Raw genomic sequence first — 19407 nt, 5'->3', positions numbered from 1 at the left:
GGGAATATATAAAAAAGAGTAGATAAATATAGTACAACCATTGTAAACTTAATGCTCATGAATATTTTAAACAGTTATGTGTCTTCTCACTCACACACTTTTAATTCCATTCATGCAGTGCGAGGTGAAGATAATGTTTTGGTCCGCTCTTCTAAAAGACCTTCTGTTCTCTCTCTTATTCTCCACAGTGTCTTTCCGAGAGAACTGAAAGAGGTCTTTGCGTCATGGCGACAGGAATGCAGCAATCGGGGTCGACCGGACATCAGTGAGCGTTTGATCAGCGCGTCCTTGTTCCTGCGGTTTCTCTGTCCAGCCATCATGTCCCCCTCACTTTTCAATTTGATGCAGGAGTATCCAGATGACCGCACAGCACGTACACTCACGCTTATCGCTAAAGTCACCCAAAACCTGGCAAACTTCACCAAGTGAGTGTGTTTGTTTTCAGTTGTGTGTTTTTCGCAGTCGAGGTAGTTTTCTAAAATAACATTTCTGCATTACTCTTTGTCCCTGTTTCCCCTTCCTGTCCCTGTTTGCCGTCAGATTTGGCAACAAGGAAGAGTACATGTCCTTCATGAACCAGTTCCTGGAGCACGAGTGGACCAATATGCAGCGCTTCCTGCTCGAAATCTCAAACCCAGAGACAATCTCCAACACGGCAGGCTTTGAGGGGTACATTGACCTCGGCAGGGAACTGTCCACCCTGCACTCCCTCCTCTCTGAAGTGGTGTCCCAGATGGACCAGGTACCTAAGATGGCAAACCATAATATAATAGAATGCATTAGTTTATATTAAAATCATGTAGAGATATGCATACATAGATATTCGTTTGGTTTCATAAAGGATAGGATTCAGCTTTACAGAGGGTCCAAAGGTCTTCAGTTCATTATCACAAGCTTCAGGATTTGAATCATGCTCAGACTACATTAGGATGTTTATCGTACATCAATCAATAATTCATTATTGCATTACATAAACAGTGCACAAGGGGAGAGCACTGTGAAGTCTCAGAGGCTGGGTGAGGGATATTAATGGGTTTACAAGGACGTTTACATTAGCTGTGGTAGCAGATGGGAAGCTGGTAATAATTAGATAAAGGGCAGATTGATGTGGGTTTGTTTTTTTTTTCTTTTCTTTTTTGGGGGAGAGTAGAGCATCCAGCTCGCTGAAACCCTGTATTTCAATAATTTAGAAATCACAGTGAGGCTGGTTGAGTCCATCAGACTGGCCGGCCTAATTTATTATTAAGTATGTTGTCTGAATAAGAGAGTTGATTGCATGGCATAGGGAAAATAACTAGGTCTCAAAAATATGCAAATATTAAATTGAACAAAACAGCACGGAAATTAAATCCAATTAATGTCCCGACTGAAGTGGTCCAGAGTCATATTTAATTTGGCTTAAAACTTAATTGTGTCTCTTTCTTCACAGAGTGCAGCCTCCAAGCTGGGTCCTCTGCCCAGGATCCTGCGGGAGGTGAACACAGCTCTGTCCAACCCATCCTGCGTCCAGATGACACCCGGACAGTCCTCTGAGCAGATGGGCTCGCCTCCCGCTGAGGCAAGCTGCAGCATCTCCTCCGGCCTGCAGAAGATGGTCATAGACAATGACCTTTCAGGGTAAGGAGTGTTTGAGATCTCATCTAAAACACACACACACACACACACGTTTATTCATTTATACAGTTCACACTGTTTTGTTATTTTTTGATTATGAAGGTAGGATCACAGAATAATTAAACGCAGTGTGCAAAATATGGTGGGCCCATTAATTAACATTAAGGACAATATAACTTCAGATACAAATTTTCATGGGGTGTCAAAAATTGAGCTCATTATTTTCTATTAATCAACTTACATTAACTCATTTGCATGTGGAAGTGTTAAAGTGAGCAGCACAGAAAAGGGCAACTGTCAGTGGACAGGAAGTTAATGGATACTGGTGCTGCAGCTGCTGGAAGGGGATATCCAGCCATAGTTTCAATAGTGCAAACCCTAAATATAGGATGATTAATACATTTAAACTCTGGTTGTGCTCCTCATTTGCATATTTAAAAAGCCTCATTTAATGGATCTCTATGTTATGCATGTGACCCAATGTGGGAGACTGAAAAAGTAGATGATAGCAGTCAGCAGCTAACTTAAAGAAGAAGAACAGCAGTCGAAAATTTCCACAAATTGGGAGGACAATGAGGACGGGAGGTGCTTACCCTCCGAGCAGACGATGAGAACAGTTGCCATGTAACAGAGGACAGAAATGATGTAATTGCCATGTTATGCCATTGTTATATTATCTTCTACGATATCGGCATGCTGTTTAAAATCACACATGGGAGCGGCATGTTGCTGCCTTTTGTAAAAATGCAAAGGAAAGAAAGCATAAAAAGGTACTTCATAGCTGCCCTGTAGCACGATCTCTGTGTGAAAGGGGCTATTGAGTTACATGCACGCACAGCCGGACCGGCTACCACAACAAAGAACAGAGAAGCTTGAATTACAACATGCACAGAAAGAGCATGACTTCATTCTCTAGTCAGGACACCATTACTCCACCTTATCTTTCTGTAACAAATAGTTGTTAACTGCTATATTAATGTTGTAAATATTGTATAGAGCACCTTTAAGTCTTCAAAGTGCAATAAATACAAATGACTCCATATATAAAATCAGTCCTTATTAACCTGAAAAAAGTCCTTAAACATGTCTTATATCACTGAACAAACAAGTAAAATTGGACGCCTATTCTCCAAATGATATAAACTTGCAACCTCTGGAACAGCTCCGTTTGTAGAAGGTCAGTTACCAATAAATCCCAGAGCCTATTGAAAACATGGAGGGCGCTTTTACCTCCACAATAGATTGTGTTCTCAAACTACCAATTCTGCTGAGTGTTAATGTTTGTCAGCTGAGGCCATGACACAGTGTGAGTGTCACCCCTGCTTGTTTACATCAGCCAGATGAAACCTCATTTACTCTCCAGTGGATGAATACACACTCTGACAGCACCTTATCTCGCTTATCTGCCGTCCTCTTACTCCCTGGCAGAACAATGGCAAGGTGACACTTAGAAAGATTAACACGAAGGCACAAGGACCAACAGAGGGGGAGAGATATATGAGTAATAGCCAGACACAAAGACCAGTAAACACAACACCAGAACACAGGCAGGCAGATGAGATCATACTGTACAGAACAGGAAGATGAGACAACAGGAAGAGAGTCAGACAGCTGGTATCATTACGATAATCAGGAGCCCAGGATCAATAGAACTAATTAAGTGATGTCCCTATATGACCTGATGTCCAAGCCTTCCCTCTTTACTTTATCACAGTTACTGTTTGCTCATATATTGATGTACGTGTGTCTATGTGTGTAGTGCATCCTCATCAGCAACCTGTGAGGCAGAAACAGCATTGGAATGAGCTCACGATGCTCACCTAATTGCTTCTCATCCACCAACCAGTGACATGAAAAGTAGAAGAAAGAAAAGGAAACAGTGCCAAGATTGAGAGAGGGAAGAAATTGAGCAGAATGAAGATGAGAAAGAAGTTAGGAGGGAAGGGTAATGGAACAGAGGGACAAGGACACAGAAAGAGGGAGGAGATGAGCGTGATGTGAATGATAGAGATTATTGGAAGATAAATCACGTCTGTCAAGATAATCGTCTTCTGGCAATGAAGCCTCCATCTGCCGGCTGAGGGGAAGGAAGAAAGGGAAGGTGAGGGGACAAGGGACAAAGGAAATTAGTGTAGAGGCCACACATCCTTAAAAACTGGCCTTATGACTCTGTTACACTTGGGCTACTGTAAACTAGTAAACAGTTAAAGGTTTTGCTGCTACAGCCTTACAAGATTTGTTATGACCATGGTGGCTAATGTTAGCAATGTTTGGGCAAATTTTGCTGTTAAAGGCATAATTACTGATTCAATTCTCTTTATTTCTTGTACTTATCAATTGTGCTTCTATTACCGTTACATTAGCTTAGCATTTTAGCATTTAGCTTAACAGTCTAAGGCAGGTATACCCAAATTGCTTTGCCCCAGGGCCACTTGAAATGACATAGCTCTATTCCGAAGCTCTTTTATGTACTCTGGCACCTTATGTATATTAAAAGTACAAGGAAAAAAAATCCCAATGTTCATTGATTTATTTTCACTGTGAATTAGAAAATGGTTAAGGGCAGGTCTGCACAATATGCAAAAACAATCATACTGCGTTTATTTTGATAGATATTGCGGTTGTGATAAAAGTTGCGATTTTAGTGGGAATTGGTCATTTTTGTATAATTTTCACAGAAACAAAAAACATAAAGATGATGATGATGTAATGTTTGATGGGGTCTGTAAAAAAAGGGGTATGTTCCCTTATGATTGGAATATGATTTGTAGGCCAGAGCATCTCTATAACGCCACAATCCTTCATTAATGATGATATGTTCTGACACATTTTACCTTCATCAAAAATTGCAGCCCCTGCAGCTTTGATATTTCACTTGGCCATATTGCATTTTTGATTAGAGTTTGATTAATTGTGCAGCCCTAGTTGATGGGTCAGCGGGCCCCCTATCGGGGTTCAGATTTGTCCCACTGACACTAAATTGCTGGCATGAGGTTTTGCTGCTACTGCCTTAGTAGGTCAGCTATGACCATGGTGGCTAATATTAGCAGATTTTAGGTAAATGTTGCTGTCACTTTTTTCCACCTGTGCTGCTGTTATTGTTACAGTAACTTAGCATTTTAGCTAAATGCTAAACTACTCTACTTTAGCTCAACAGTCATTTAGCATTTAGCGGTGGCTATTGTTTATCAAAAGTTATGTAGGCTTGCTCATTGTTCCTCTTAGGTTCCACTTCAAGTTATTTCTAAGAGAGAGACAAGAGCTATAATAAGTCTCTTATTTCAGTTGTATTTACTTTATTTATTTGTCAAATTCTGATTTTGTGACATTTTTTGTGTCATATGTTGCTACACATTGCTACTGCTGCCTATATTGGTCAGCCCACTCCTGGTTTAAAATCTCAGTGAGGTTGCCTTGGTTAAATAAATGTTGAATTAAAAAAGGAAGATTTGAATATGCAATTACATTTACATGTAGCTAAAACTACAGAGTGATATTTTACCTCTGTTGTGAGTGCACAGCTCAAAGTTATCACTTGTGACTGATCTTAATTGGCTGAGGTTTTGAAATGCATGGCAGATTTACTTTATTTTTCGCTCTGTCTCTTTCAGATTAGTTGACTTCACCAGGTTACCCTCCCCTACCCCAGAAAATAAGGACCTATTCTTTGTGACAAGGAGCTCAGGGATCCAGCCCTCCCCAGCACGCAGTTCAAGCTACTCTGAGACCAATGAACCTGACCTCGGCATGGCCAATGGCAGCAAGAGTCTGTCCATGGTGGACCTCCAGGACCCCCGCAGTCTGGAGGGTGGACCTGGTCCAAGCTCCACAGATGCCATGGGTGAAGGCCAAACCTCTGGGGGAGGCTGGTCAGCCAGAGTCTCACAGGGCAGCATCCCTGGAGGTCCCACTCTACGGAGGCCAGGCCAGCCCCCCACCACCATGAGCACAGAAAGCACCCCAGGCCGACCCGCCCAGCTATTAGCCCCCTTGTCTTTCCAGAACCCAGTCTACCAAATGGCGGCCTGCCTGCCTGTGTCCCCTCGTGGAATGACCGACTCGGGCTCTGAGTGCCACAGTTCTGTCAGTTCCCATAGCAACAACGAGGACGGGCCAGCAGGAGGGAAGCACGCCTTCTTGAACCATGGTGGAGGAGGAGGCGGAGGTGGAGGGAGCAGCGGGGATGAGTACTCCAGGCGTTCAGGAGACTTCAACCGCCGACAGCTGTCCCTCACAGAAACACAGCATCAGCCCACCGTCCCCAGACAGAATAGTGCTGGCCCACAGCGGAGGATAGACCAACCTCCACCTCAGAGCATTACTCGGGGCCGAACACCCCCGAATCTGCTCAACAGTGGACCCTACCCCCGTCCCTCCTCTGGCAACATGATGACGTCTTCACCTGACTGGCCTGGTAGCGGCGCCCGGTTACGACAGCAGTCCTCTTCCTCCAAAGGTGACAGTCCGGAGACCAAACAACGAGCTCAGCACAAACAGGTATGAGCTTCAAACCGCAGCGTACACATCTTTAACTTGCAGCAACATAACTGAGGATGATATTCATTAAGTCGTTATTCAAGATGGCCAACGGTAGTCGTCTTAGTCTATGAAATCAACTGAAATTACAGTGATGGAAAAAGTTCCAATTAAAAAATGCCCATTTGTCTCATAGCATGTTGAAGAAGGCTGTGTGGGTGGACTCAGCACAGACACTCTGCACATTGTGCCCTAATGAACTATAGTCATTGTGCGTGTAATAACAGTAATTTGCATACTGGCAGCTCATCACTTCACCACTGTTTTACTGGTCAAGTTTAATGGGCTGAGAATGAGGGTGGTGGAGGCACAATTAGCATCTTATTAACTAGCGATATACAGTATGTACTCTCACATGCTTGCAAGGCAACAGAAAACAGACCTGGTGGATATAAACAGATGCAGTATTTTGCTGGGTTAGTGTATTGATACAGTATGTGTGTCAGTGTGTGTGGTCACAGTGGGAGGCTTCCATTTCAAATCTGCACTTTCTCCAATGCCTTTGCCAGTAAATCTATGTTCTGTATTGGCAGGTCAAGTCTATAGGCTGTGATTAAAAACACTGGTCAATGGTTGCCCTTGGTGACTGGCTGATGGGAAGGGCATCTGCATCTTAACCATAATGCCTTGCTCTACTCTCTATGGAATGGTCTATGGGATTGCTTTCAGTTTGACTGAGTTACTGATGGCACTAAACCCTAATTTGATTGCATGTTCGGGGAGCTCAGCACACATTTTCTTTCAGAGAAGGGATAGTTCAGAGTTTTTGGAGTGGGGTTGTATGGGGTGCCTATCTGTCAGTATATTACGGACAGTAGATGTCAGTCAGCATGCCCCAAGTTTGGAGAAGCAGGCTGGAGTCCGACACGGAAACCAAGCAATGTACTGCTGTGGAAGGATCAGCAACAAAATATGTTTTACCCACCTAAAAATATATTATATTTTGATTAGTTTCACTGCTTTACCCTGCTGCCAGACAAAGCCAGACTCCATGTTGTTTGTGTTATTGTGTAATTTGGGGTTTAAAAAGGTTGGTTCGCATTCACCAAAGTCACACAATAATACAACCGAACAAAGCAACGGTAGACCAGCAGCTCCTATGTCAAGTGAGGTAAAATGGTGCCTTTGACGAGAGCACAGATGGAGAACTGAAGCCATGAACAGCTTCCCTGTCTGAGTGGGCTGTCTGACTGAAAGGTAAAGCGGTGAAAATATTGTTAACATAGCGCACAGTTCTAAACTGCTGTAGTTTTTTTTTTCAATGAGTCCCATTCACAGCAGTACATGTTTAGCTTCCGTGTCAGTATTCCTTCTGCTTCTCCAAACTGGTGGTGTGCTGACTGACCTACAGCCCCACTTTTAAAAAAATCAAACTATTACTTAAAGTTCTGGAACTTAAAGTCACTATGAGTAGACTTTTTATGCAATTATGGTATCTTTTTAAATGATTCTTGTGAAGGGTAATGTTGGACGCTCCATCAGTTTGATCCAGAATAAATGAGTGACCAGTGACCTTTCCTCTGGGGCAACCAGCAGGTCAAAGTTTTCACTTGTCCAATGAAATGTCTCGACATTTACCACACGGATTGGTTCGCATTTTGGACAGACATTCATGGTTCCCAGATGATGAATCCTATTGACTTTGGTGATCCCCTGACCGTTGCTCCTGTGCCACCATGAGGTTGACATTTTAGGTTTTGATTGAAATGTCTCAACAGCTGATGGATGGATTGCAGTCATATCTTGTGCAGACATTTGTGTTCCCCTCGGGATGAACTGATAACTTTGGTGGTATGACATCATCATCTGCTCAGAATTTAAATTTGTCAAATACTTTGGTTTATGACCAACAATTCTTGATGACATTCTCATCAGCTTTAAGTGTACTTTGTGTTTACTGCTAAACATTAGCATGCTATGTGCTAAACTAAGACAGTGAACATGGTAAACATTATACATTTTTGATACTTCCACTGGGGGATGCAAAAGTCTGAATATTTAAATTCTGCATAGTGGCTTTAAGATGACTTTTCCTTTCCAGAATAGTTTAGGTTTTTAATCTTAATTCTCTCTGGTTGGCAATGAATTGACATCAGTCACTTAAGAGTGTACGAAGCCAACAATGTAGTTAAGTTATGATCAATTTTATCTGTAGGCTTACTCAGAAATTAATTCCTTTTCTTTTATTCGTCCATTTGCAGATATTCACGACAGTATTTCAGCCTTTTCAAAACCCATCAGTGCTAATGAATGTGTTGGGCTGTAAAAACATCCTACGTTTCCTCTCATGTACTGTAACAGCCCACAGCCATTTTTCTCTACTCATCTGTCCATCAGATTACTGGCAGATGGAAGCACTCACACGCATATACCTTAAATGCCAGTATCTGCCTACAGGCTGATTTAAATATCACTCATTCGATCTTACAGTGTTTACCCTCCTCGCTGCTAGTGTGACACGGTAGGTGTACACATCATTCACACATGTTTAAATCAGTGCTACGAGGTGTGTGCTCTGGTGTATGCGTGAGCTTGAAGACAGGGGTGTGTATCCATTCCACCTGCTGCTTTCAGTCCAGATGATTTGGTGCATTTCAAGCTTATTTCTGTTGTTTCTGTGCTGTTATTGCTACCTGCCCCCCCCCCCCCCCCCCCCCCCCCCGTCACTTGCACTCGGCTCATGTGTGTGTGTGTGTGTGTGTGTGTGTGTGTGTGTGTGTGTGTGTGTGTGTGTTGTGTTCACTAGGCCCCCTCCCCAGTGAACCCCAGTGCGCTGGACCGCACAGCAGCCTGGCTATTGAATATGAATGTGCAGTATTTAGACCATGAGGGGATGGAGCCAGAGTCACTGAGAAACAGAGAGGATCTGACTCAGGTGGAGAAGGTAACCTGCGTCCTCATCCGACCTTTGACCTTTACCAACCCCCTCCTTTCACAATCCACCTCAACCTTCAGCCCTGATACCCCCACTTAACTGTCCTTCCTTTCTTTACCCCTCATTAGTTCCCGCATATACCTCCCTCCTTAAATCCACCCACCCCCTCTACACACTTAATGTTTGCTGGATTTATTCCCACTGTGCCTTTCCGCTAAGCCTGAGGTCCCTTAGACATACCTAAATTGTCAGTTAAAGTCATAATATGGGCACTTAAAAGTGAGGTAAATATGATTTTTTGTGCGTCAGTCTGGCTCTGCATGTGACCCCGTAATACCTCAATCCCCCATTTTCCCGAAATTGGCTTTTCAGCTGTGTTCAGGATGTTTTTCGGGGATGTTTTCTTGCCATTTTCACAGCTAGCAGTGAGCCCGGTTGTGGCTATGAACTGCAGGAAAGTCATAGCAATAGCAATTATGGCAGAAAGTAGTTAGTGTGAGGCTGAATAGAGCAGGCAAGAATATCACCATGGCTGTCAGCAGGTGTCAGGGCGAATATCAGGACTGTTTTCATTACTGATTAAGCTGCAGATTAATGTCTTGATCATTGTTGGTTTATAGAGTGTCTGGAAATAGTGAGAAATACTTCCCACAGCCAATGGAGATGTATTCAGAGGTTTTGTTTTATTCCACCAACAGCCCAAAGCCCAAAGATATCGTGTCTAAGTCATACATGACATGAAAAGCATCAAATTCCAAGCTGGAATGGTTGGCATGTTTGGCTGAGAAAGTAAAATGATTAATCTATACTGGAAATAATTGCAGCTGTTGATCAATTAATCGACTAATAATTGCATGTAGACGACTTGGCTAACAACACGCTTCCTTTGAGACTTCAGCAGTGTTGTTTAGTTTTAACCTCCTTACTTCATTAAAGAAATGTCCCTCCACCTGGAATATCTCCACACACCCTCCTAACTTTCCCCCGTCTGTCTTAACATCTTTGGAATGAACCTAAAAGCCCAAAGCAGGTGTGTGTTTGCGTGTGTGTGTATGCACATGCGGTACATCCACACAGACATGTTGGAGCTTGTGTGCGCTTGCATCTATGTGAGAGATGGAGACAGAAAGAGGCTTTTTGCTGCTTCCTCTGCCTACGTTCCTGTTTCTCTTCTCAGCAACCTTTACAACCATTCACCCTCAGCTTCGCTTCCATGCTTTGATTGGCTGCCACATTGCTCCCCCCCCCCCTCCTTTTTTTTCCATCCATAATGAATACAAACCTGTCATCCTAACATAGCTCATACTTTATGGAAGCCAGCAGCCCAGGCAGGGAGAGCAACCAAAGAAGGCAATAACTTCAGTCTTAACAAAGAAGCCGCAGACACCTTAAAATAGCAGAGCAGCAACAAGAGAAGGATTGGAAAACAGTACATCTTCCACAGCAGCTTAGACACAGGCTGCAGCTAATGGCCCATACACTCTTAACAATACAGGCCCTACAGTAGCCATTTTAAGCTTTCACATGCATTTACATAGACTGTATATATTCAGTGAAATGTAACTAATTAGGGCATGCATGTCTTGTTAGGAGGAGCAGACATCAAAATAGAAATTCCAGTGAAGCTCATCTTTTAAATGCACAGATTGAAGTGGTTGGATTACATTTCTCTGCAATTGTACCTTATATAATGACGTGACAAATAGAATTAGCCGATTTAGATGAACACAAGTAAGTGCAATAATAAGATGGTATTTGCATGTTTTGAATTCAAAAAGAAATGCCATTTGACATTTAATTTTGCAGTTGAATACCACTGAATATACAAGAGCAGGTTTTTAAATGCAAAGCAAATATGAACACAGGGGGGCTGAATTTTTGTACCGTGCATTTTTTGATCTTGATGTCGGGTTCTGTTTGAAGTCAAGGATGAACAGTAACTGGCTTTAGCAAGGATGTGAGGTTCATTTTTTTTATACTTTATTGCAAGGTAAAATAAAATTTTCTGTTGCATGAGGAAATTAAAGAAAAGAAAATCCAGCAGAAAACACAAACAGTAATGTACATATGCATGATTTATTTAGAAAAAGCAAAATAAAACAATGAACATACAGTGCTAATATCATTACCAAAAAGCACACAAAAAATACTGAGTTAAATACTTAAGCTGTTTTACAGAAAATAGCATATCAGCATATTATGTCATTCCCCCTAGTTTAATGACAGATAAACACTTCCTTAATATTTAATTGTGGGCGTCATAATCAAACAGATTGCTCCATCATTGGCAATATTTGTATCCTTCTTGAATTTTAATTCATAAGCGTATTCTCTCCGACTCCAAATCCCATCAGCTATAAATACTTTTCAGATATTGATCCATTTCTAGAGTCACTTTAGGTTGTTTCTGGCCAAAGGGAACACTTTTTGGTTGAACTGCTTGTTAAATTCGGAATGTTTGGGGGATTAAATGTGCAACTATTACATGTATTAAAGTCAGTATGCTTTAATCAGCTGCCACTGATGATAATAATAATTTTTTATTAATTTAACTTTTAATTTTACTTTGTTATTTTATAGATTGGGTTTTCATACATTTTTTTGTCTTTCTCTTTTAACAGTCCTTCTAGCTGAGTTTCATTTTGCATTAATTGTGTCCTGTAAAAGACAAAGAGTACAACGTTGGTGTGGTTGGAAATATAATCTACCTTAATCATCATCAGGTGTCACATCAGGACAGCAGGTGCAGAGATGCATCTGTTTAAACCACCTATGTTTTCCAACTCTCTTTTCTCCCGTTCTGTTCCATCAGTATTCAGATGTGTTAATTACATTTGCTGTTTTAGTTAGTTGAAATTCAAATGCGCAAAAATCAAAGAGCAGTAACAGAGAAAAAACACTGAGATGATAAACAGTCTGTTATATATACAGTCGATAATACAGTAAGAGTTATACAAGATTATAATACCCTGATGAATTCTGTTTTGTTTGTTTGTTTTCAAACAATGGATGAGGCTTCCTCAGCAGGTTGATTTATGCTGAATTGATCTGATGTTTCAGGTAGAGATGATGCAGGTATCATGAGAGAAGGGCAGCAGTCAGCAATAAGATTAAACCATGTTTGATTGTCTCTTTAACTTCATTTAAGAATATGATTTAAGAGTATACATTTAAAACTGTTAGTTTGAGGATTCATTTCAGCACCATGCACTAAGATAGCCTGGTGAGGAGCTGGACTGTTTCCATGGTTTGCAGTTGGTTGCTTTATTTTAAGTTAGCCGTGTATTTACATTATTTACCATAAAACGTGTTTTTTGTTGTTATTTTTTTAAAGTGAAAGTTTTAGTGTTAACTTTGAAATTTGAAGAGACAGATTTGTCCCACCGGCTGCCGCTTGCCTACCAGTGTAGGAAAAGACATCCGGGGTGCAGAGCAGATGTGCTGTGTGTTTGAAAGAGAACAGGACAAAGGCAGTTAGAAACACACTGGATGTCATTCATTCTCAGGGGATCTAGTGACAGGAGCAGAGGGATATTAGAGACAGAGAGAGAGGAGTGGAGAAAAGGGTAGAGGAGCCGATAAGATAAATCTATTTGAGGTCACCATTCCTCCTGGGAAGAGCGGGATGATGGGAAAAATGTCCCAGTGGTGGGCAGGAGAGTGACGTGGGAAAATAAGGAAAGAAAAATGACCCCAGCAGCATCCTCGCTCTTCGTAATTGAATCTGATCATTCAGGGTGCTCTGATAGTTTGTCTTTCACAGTGTTCTCATCAGTTACTGCTGAATAATGATCTGGATCATGTTCAGGTATAATACTCAGATAAAATGGATATTTTGGGGTGTTTTTAGTATAGGTTGTAATTATTTGATTTAAAAAAAAAAGTATATTATTGCTGTTGATTGAAGGGTTGATTCTTATATTTACAGCCATAATAAACAAGATTTTGACAGTCAGATTGATATTATCAGCCAGAAACATCATTTAGGATGAAGCTTTACAAGATAGCTTTTTCTTTAAAACGATTGAAAAGATGAGGATTTAATTAAGTCGGGCAAATTGTTTATACCAAAGTATAATGATCTGATGATGCCTTTTAGTTCTGCTAGCAGCGTGGTTCTAGGGATAGTGATCAATCAGTCAGCACAGACATTTATGACCCTTTGAAGATGAATTGGTGAAATTTGGTGGTTGCTAAACTTATCACCAGGTCAAAATCTAACTGTATTCTTTACTTTGTTTTATGACCAAATTCCTGCAAAACTACCGACATTCCCATCAGCCACAGCTGCAGTTTGTATTTAGTGCTAATTAGCAAATGTTAGCATGCTAACCTAAAACTGGCATGAACGTGATAAGTATAAAACCTGGTAAACGTCAGCATGTTAAAGGTTAAGTTCAGTATTTTTCAATCTGCAACCCAGTTTGTGTCTAAGTAACTAAAGGGAACACCCATCTTTGAAACTGGTTCAGTGTTGAGCAGGAAGATTGCAGCTGGCAGCGGTGAAACAGGCTGTAGTGTAGCCACTCGGGGCATGTTTGCACGGTCAGTGTACATCCACTAAAAGTGTTTGTTTTTGCCACTGACTGGTTTTGATTATTACTAAGTGTCTAAGAACGTTATGGAAAATATCACAACAGAGATAGACTTTTTTTGTTGAAGAGGAGGATCCTTTTGTTTAACCAGAAACAGACCCAAATTAGCCATCGCCAAACCCACCAGACTGCATTTAAATAAACAGTAATTTTAGCGCGTATACAGCCAGCATATTTTCAGAACTAACTGGGTGAATTAGGGGTTTATTTAAGTCAAATCAGAGTTTGTGATAGTTGGAAAAGCAGAGAGATGAGCCGAGGCGTTTTTTGGGAGTTCTATTTTGATTTTGTGAACGCTGAATGAGGCATGTTTTTCAATGATAAAATTACTGTTTTTTTTTAAATGGAGTCTGGTGGGTTTTGCGATGGCAATTTTAGGGCTATTTCTGGTGAAACAAAAAGGATCTTACTCTTTTAAAAAAAGGTCTATCTCTGTAGGGATCCTTTTTCATAAGTTGTCAGACACTTAAAAATTAGTGGTCAATTGCAGCCTGTTCCATGGTCTCGGTCAATACAAAAAAAATTGTTGCTCCTATTAGTCACCGAGACACAAAAACATGGGAAGAAGGATCCAGGTTGAAAAATACTGAATTAACCCTTTAACAATGTGATTGTAAGCATGACAATGTTAGCATTTAGCTCAAAGCACCACTGTGCTTTAATACAGCCTCACAGAAAGCACGACTGTAGGCTTTTATTCTTGTTTCCTGGTCTGTAGTTTTACTCTCACTAGACTCCCAGTGACACGCTGACTGATCACAGCATCCCTCACTGTTATAAGAAATGTGTTTTTCGATCCAGAAGACATTCGATTCCTCCATTAGTTTCTCCCTCTCGCCCGGAGAAAACTTCTTCAAAAGCCTCTCTAAGGTCCAGCAAGAGGTCAGGGAGAGATTTTCAGAGCTTATTTCACAGACCAGACTCCTACTTTACTGGTTGCACATCCCTCCCTCCTCACCCTCTCCTTTCTTTACTCATCCTAAACTTCCTGTCTTTTCCTTTCCTCAGTTTTTTGCCAGTTTAACCTCTCAACAGGTCAGTGGTTTCAGAGCCAAATCAGACCAGGTCTGACTTGGGAAACAGCTGAATTTGACACAGTTTTTTGTTTTGTTTTTTTTTTGACATGAAAGCTTTGCTGGTATTGATTATAGCTTCTCTGTGTGAATAGGAGTTTTTGATTGGACAGAATAAAAGATTTTACTTGTGGCAGCTATTCAGGTCTAGTATCAAAGTGCAATAATGAAAATGGCTTGTAAATGAACCGTGTGATTCCCTTCTGTATTCCAGACAGAAATTATACTCAGTCTCAGGAACAACAGGACATAATCTCAGGCCTGATTGAGAGATTTCTTTTTTGCTCTTGACAGCTATGGTAATAAAGACGGGGACCCTGCTGATAGGGTTGATGATGATGATGATGATGATGATAATGACGATGATGATAATGACAACTGCGATGATGAGAGTCTCCTCATCTCTCCGCTTCTTTGTTCAGTACCAGCAGGAGATTGCAGTGCTGCAGGAGAAGCTGCGGGCGTCGGTGCAGAAGCTGGAAGAGTACGAGGCCCGTCTGAAGGGTCAGGACGAACAAGCCCAGAAGGTGTTGATGGAGTACCAGGCCAGGCTGGAGGAGTCGGAGGAGCGCCTGCGCAGACAGCAGGATGACAAGGACCTCCAGATGAAGGGTATCATCAGCAGGTAGGTAGAAGAAGAAGAAGCTGATGTGTCAAATGAAGCTTTGGGTTCTTTTCTTAGATTTTAGTAACATTTGTCTTGTTTCCAGGTTAATGTCGGTGGAAGAGGAGCTAAAGAAAGATCACTCAGACATGCAGGCAGTGGTGGACTCCAAACAGAAGATCATCGACGCACAGGTCAGCTGGCTATTTCACATGTCCAATGACAGAAAATATCCTGCGCCCCTTATGGACAGTACATATGGTTCTTTAGATTCTCTCTGTCTGTGCGTTTCAAATTTGTATGTGCTGTCACTTGCGTCCTCTGCTTGAGAAAACAAAGGGTCACTGAAATACAAAGAGATGTTTAATTCATAGGCGTCTCAACTCTGGCACTGACAAGCTTGAATGGCTGAGCAGAATTTCTCAGCTCCCTCCCACTCTCTGTCTTATAAAACATACATTTACAAATTCCTTATCTAGTTTTCTGTCAACATGTAGCTCTTCTATAATCCATGTGGTTCTTATTCTTATAAAACTGTGTTTAAAATCTGTCAGAAAAAAGTGTTGCTTTAGAGCGCCTGCCTGCAAGGAATTCTGAATGCTGATTGTTGGGAATATAATTATAAACTAAGCAGAGAGTGACTGAGTGGGCATAACTGTCGCAAGAAAGGATTAAACACTGCTGCTGTGTTTGTTACAGTCATCTGTGGACACCATTTGTTATACACGCCAGAAAAAGTGTACATTTTATGCATGCAAACACGGAGACACAATTAAGTGCAAATGTGCATCTTTGGAGATTAATGTCAAAGTGATTTTGCAACAGAAACAAAGGGGGGGGGACAATGGTGCTGCAACATGACATTTGCACAAACCCAGACACAGACATGCATAGGTGATTAATCTCCTTCATGCCTAAAGTAATGAGACTTTGCATCTACAAACAAACACCCCACAGTAAGGCAATAAGTTGTCTCCGTCAGTAAACAGGCAGAGAGAATGAAAATAAAAAATGTCATTATAAAGACAGGGAGGGAAGTTTGTCTCTGTGGCTCAGCACTGCCTGCATTATATAATTAACACAGCGAGCCTCATGGAAGAGCCACTCATAGGGACAACTCTGTAAGAAAAATGAAGATGTGTCATACAAATCATGCACAGTGGCTCCTGTAAAACACTTGTTTGACTTAAGCATTATAAGGCCTTCATTTGAATTCATTTGGAGTTTGAATGTGTAACAAGAAATCAACTGAAATGAAAATAAATAACAAAAAGAACTGCAAGAGCAATAGTCTGTTCACCATATCAGTGTGATGTGCATCATGGCTTGCTAATTTTTTTTTTCCCCTAGATTTTCTCATTAGTATTTTGGCGTGAAAACTTGAACAACAATTAAAATTCTGCCAAAAATTCTCACAGTCTAAAAGCACATCTGTGTGGCTTGCAAAACAGTGACCTGATCCCACCTCTGCTCTTTAATAAGAATTTTATGCTTTCGTGCTGGCAGCAGCCAGAACACCTTAAGTGAATTTCCTCAAATTTGGCACAAACGTCCACTTGGACTCAAGAAGGAACTGATTAGATTTTGGTGGTCAAAGGTAACTGTGACCTCACAAAACATGTTTTTTTCCATAACTCAAGAATTCATACACTAATTACAACAAAAGTTCACACATATACGATATAATGATAAAGTGTTGACATTACCCAAAAGGTCAAAGGGCAACTTCACTGTGACATCATAACGTTCTGCAGAAACACGTCTTCGGCCATTATTCAATGCCAAATTGGTGACACTAATCTTGGGTGCCCACCTTGAAACGGCTGATTGTAGAGATGTTCTGTGCTGCGGGGTTGAAGCAACCATGTTTTAGAATTTGTCGCCTCTTAAAAGCAACATCCATATGTTAAGCACTGTACACTGAGATGTACCGATACCACTTTTTCCTTCCTGATACTGATTCCGATCCCTGAACCTTAGGTATCTGCCGATACTGAGTACCGATCAGATACCAGCGCGTAAAATAAAAATGGATGGGATACGAATTGTTGTATGTCTCAACTCCTAAAACTCTATGTAAAATATTAAGAAATAAATCCATAATAGTAGAATGAATGCCATAAAACTTTTTTTTTAATTATTATCCAGTGTTGACACAGATCAAGACACAGGTTAAAGTGCAGCCACACAATTTGGTAAAAAAGACATTTTAAAGGCTACAGTAGAATGCTTTTTAAACTCTGCTCCATTTCTGTTTCGTTTGCCTGTAGCGTGTGTATGCGTAATGACGTGAGGCATTACGTGGTATCGGATTGGTCATAGGCTGTACTCGCCGATACCCAAATCCGCATTTTAGGCAGTATCGTAGGTTTTTCCAATACTGGTGTCGGTATCGGTACAACTCTAACAGACGTGGATGTAAAGTGTAACTTTATTGGTTAGCAGAGGCATACAACCATGAGTCGACATTTGTAGTTGTTAATGAAACTCCACAAATGGCGCCGAACATGTAGCCTTATATGGAAATTTGGGGGCGTTAATAAAGCTAATGATTAAGTTTTACATGTACAAGTTCTTATGAACAGGTGAGGAGTTCAGGTTAAACAAGCAAGTTACAACAAGTTTGTGCAGGAAGGTTTTGTATATATGAACAGATCATTATGGCTTGTCTGATAATATAAATCCTACAGTATGTTTCTCTAACTGTATTCATGTGTGTGTGCAGGAGAAGCGCATAGCATCGTTGGATGCAGCCAACGCCCGTCTGATGAGCGCTCTGACCCAGCTGAAGGAGCGCTACAGCATGCAGACCCGCAACGGCATCTCCCCCACCAACCCCACCAAACTGCAGATAACTGAGAACGGAGAGTTCAGGAACAGCAGCAATTGCTAGACAGAGTGCCTGCACGTGTGTACAGTTATTCAAAGAGCGGACGTCTACATGCATGCACGGATGCATGCCTGTTTGAAAGACTGCGAGCGTGTGCGTGCGTTTTTGAAAGCGGACACAGTACTTTCAGAGGACATTTCAACTTTTTTTGGACACCAGTGCAGGAGTGAGGTCATCACTCTGAGGAGGCCAACCAGTAGAGGCAGGACTTCAGCGTGACAGACACATCACCAAGAGGACAGGATCACCAGACGGCCTTCGTTACTTTCATAGGGTGACGGCCAGAGGAGGCGGGGCAAAGCTTGTACATATGAAACTCAAAGCTGTCCATCAGTCAGACACTTTGCCAGTGGACGTATGCAGTCGCTGGGACAACTCAAGACCCTGCCTTTGCCTGGGACAAACCACTATATAACCACACACAGTGACGACCGCCAGACACGGTCACCCTAGCGACCCTCCTCTCTCTCTCTCTCTCTCTCTCTCTCTCTCTCTCTCTCTCTCTCTCTCTCTTTATTCTTCTCCCTCTTGATGACCAAGTGGACCCACTTCAAAACAATAACACGCATTGAGGATTATCACGTTAGTTGTCTTGAGAGAATTACTTTCTAGTGCTTTATTTTAAAGTCATTGTTTCTGAAGAACCAAATAGGAGCTCAAAAAAATAGATATTTTTAGTCCAGATTTATCTTTACGTCCCCTTTTCACTCCTTGGGTGTGTTCCTGAGCATCCCGATGAGTCCCGCTTCCCCCCTCCATCCCTATGTAGTGCACTTTGTGAGAAGCTATTGGTACATGAAGCGCCTTAAGTAAGGAACACACCTCCACTTTATCCCACAGCTCCCCTATTTCTGCAAAAAAAAGGCACAACTTATACTGTGGATTTGTAAAGAATACAAAAATTAAATTGTACACACATAAATGTATTATGAACACTAAAGTAAATTAATTCTATGTGATACTATATTGATGAAATTTAATATAGATGTATGCATTTCTTTTCTTCTATAGAGTATACACACATATCTATATTTGATAATCTCAAATATAAAAGCAGCCCTTTATTTAGGAGTGAGATCTAGTTTTATTTTTCTTCTCTTACGATGAAAGACTGTAGTGTGTAGCTTGCTTTAGAGCCCTGGAGGAGACGACCACACCGAGCAGTGATCAGCACCATCGCCTCAGTCACCCCCTTCAAATATCCCCAAGATGCTTAACCC

General features: G+C 41.4%; 1 protein-coding gene across 13 annotated transcripts in view; it reads left to right on the top strand.

Moving 5' to 3' along the window:
- The window catches only part of dab2ipb (DAB2 interacting protein b), a 248691-nt gene extending 229855 nt beyond the window's left edge, over positions 1-18836 (top strand). For 11 of the 13 annotated variants that reach the window (XM_033647462.2, XM_033647470.2, XM_033647461.2 and 8 more), the window contains 8 exons: positions 189-425; positions 541-742; positions 1430-1617; positions 5226-6111; positions 8897-9034; positions 15116-15318; positions 15404-15491; positions 18023-18836. In XM_033647462.2, the coding sequence (XP_033503353.2) occupies positions 189-425; positions 541-742; positions 1430-1617; positions 5226-6111; positions 8897-9034; positions 15116-15318; positions 15404-15491; positions 18023-18190 (2110 nt within the window). In that variant the 3' untranslated portion in view covers positions 18191-18836. The remainder of the gene's footprint in view (positions 1-188; positions 426-540; positions 743-1429; positions 1618-5225; positions 6112-8896; positions 9035-15115; positions 15319-15403; positions 15492-18022) is intronic. The other 2 variants (XM_033647467.2, XM_078162231.1) reach the window with 1 other exon arrangement.
- Positions 18837-19407: the final 571 nt, after the last annotated feature.

This window comes from Epinephelus lanceolatus, chromosome 19 (genome assembly GCF_041903045.1).
Source record: "Epinephelus lanceolatus isolate andai-2023 chromosome 19, ASM4190304v1, whole genome shotgun sequence".
Classification (NCBI taxonomy): domain Eukaryota; kingdom Metazoa; phylum Chordata; class Actinopteri; order Perciformes; family Serranidae; genus Epinephelus; species Epinephelus lanceolatus.
Note: the sequence above shows the minus strand (reverse complement) of the source record. Positions and strands in the feature narration are given on the sequence as shown.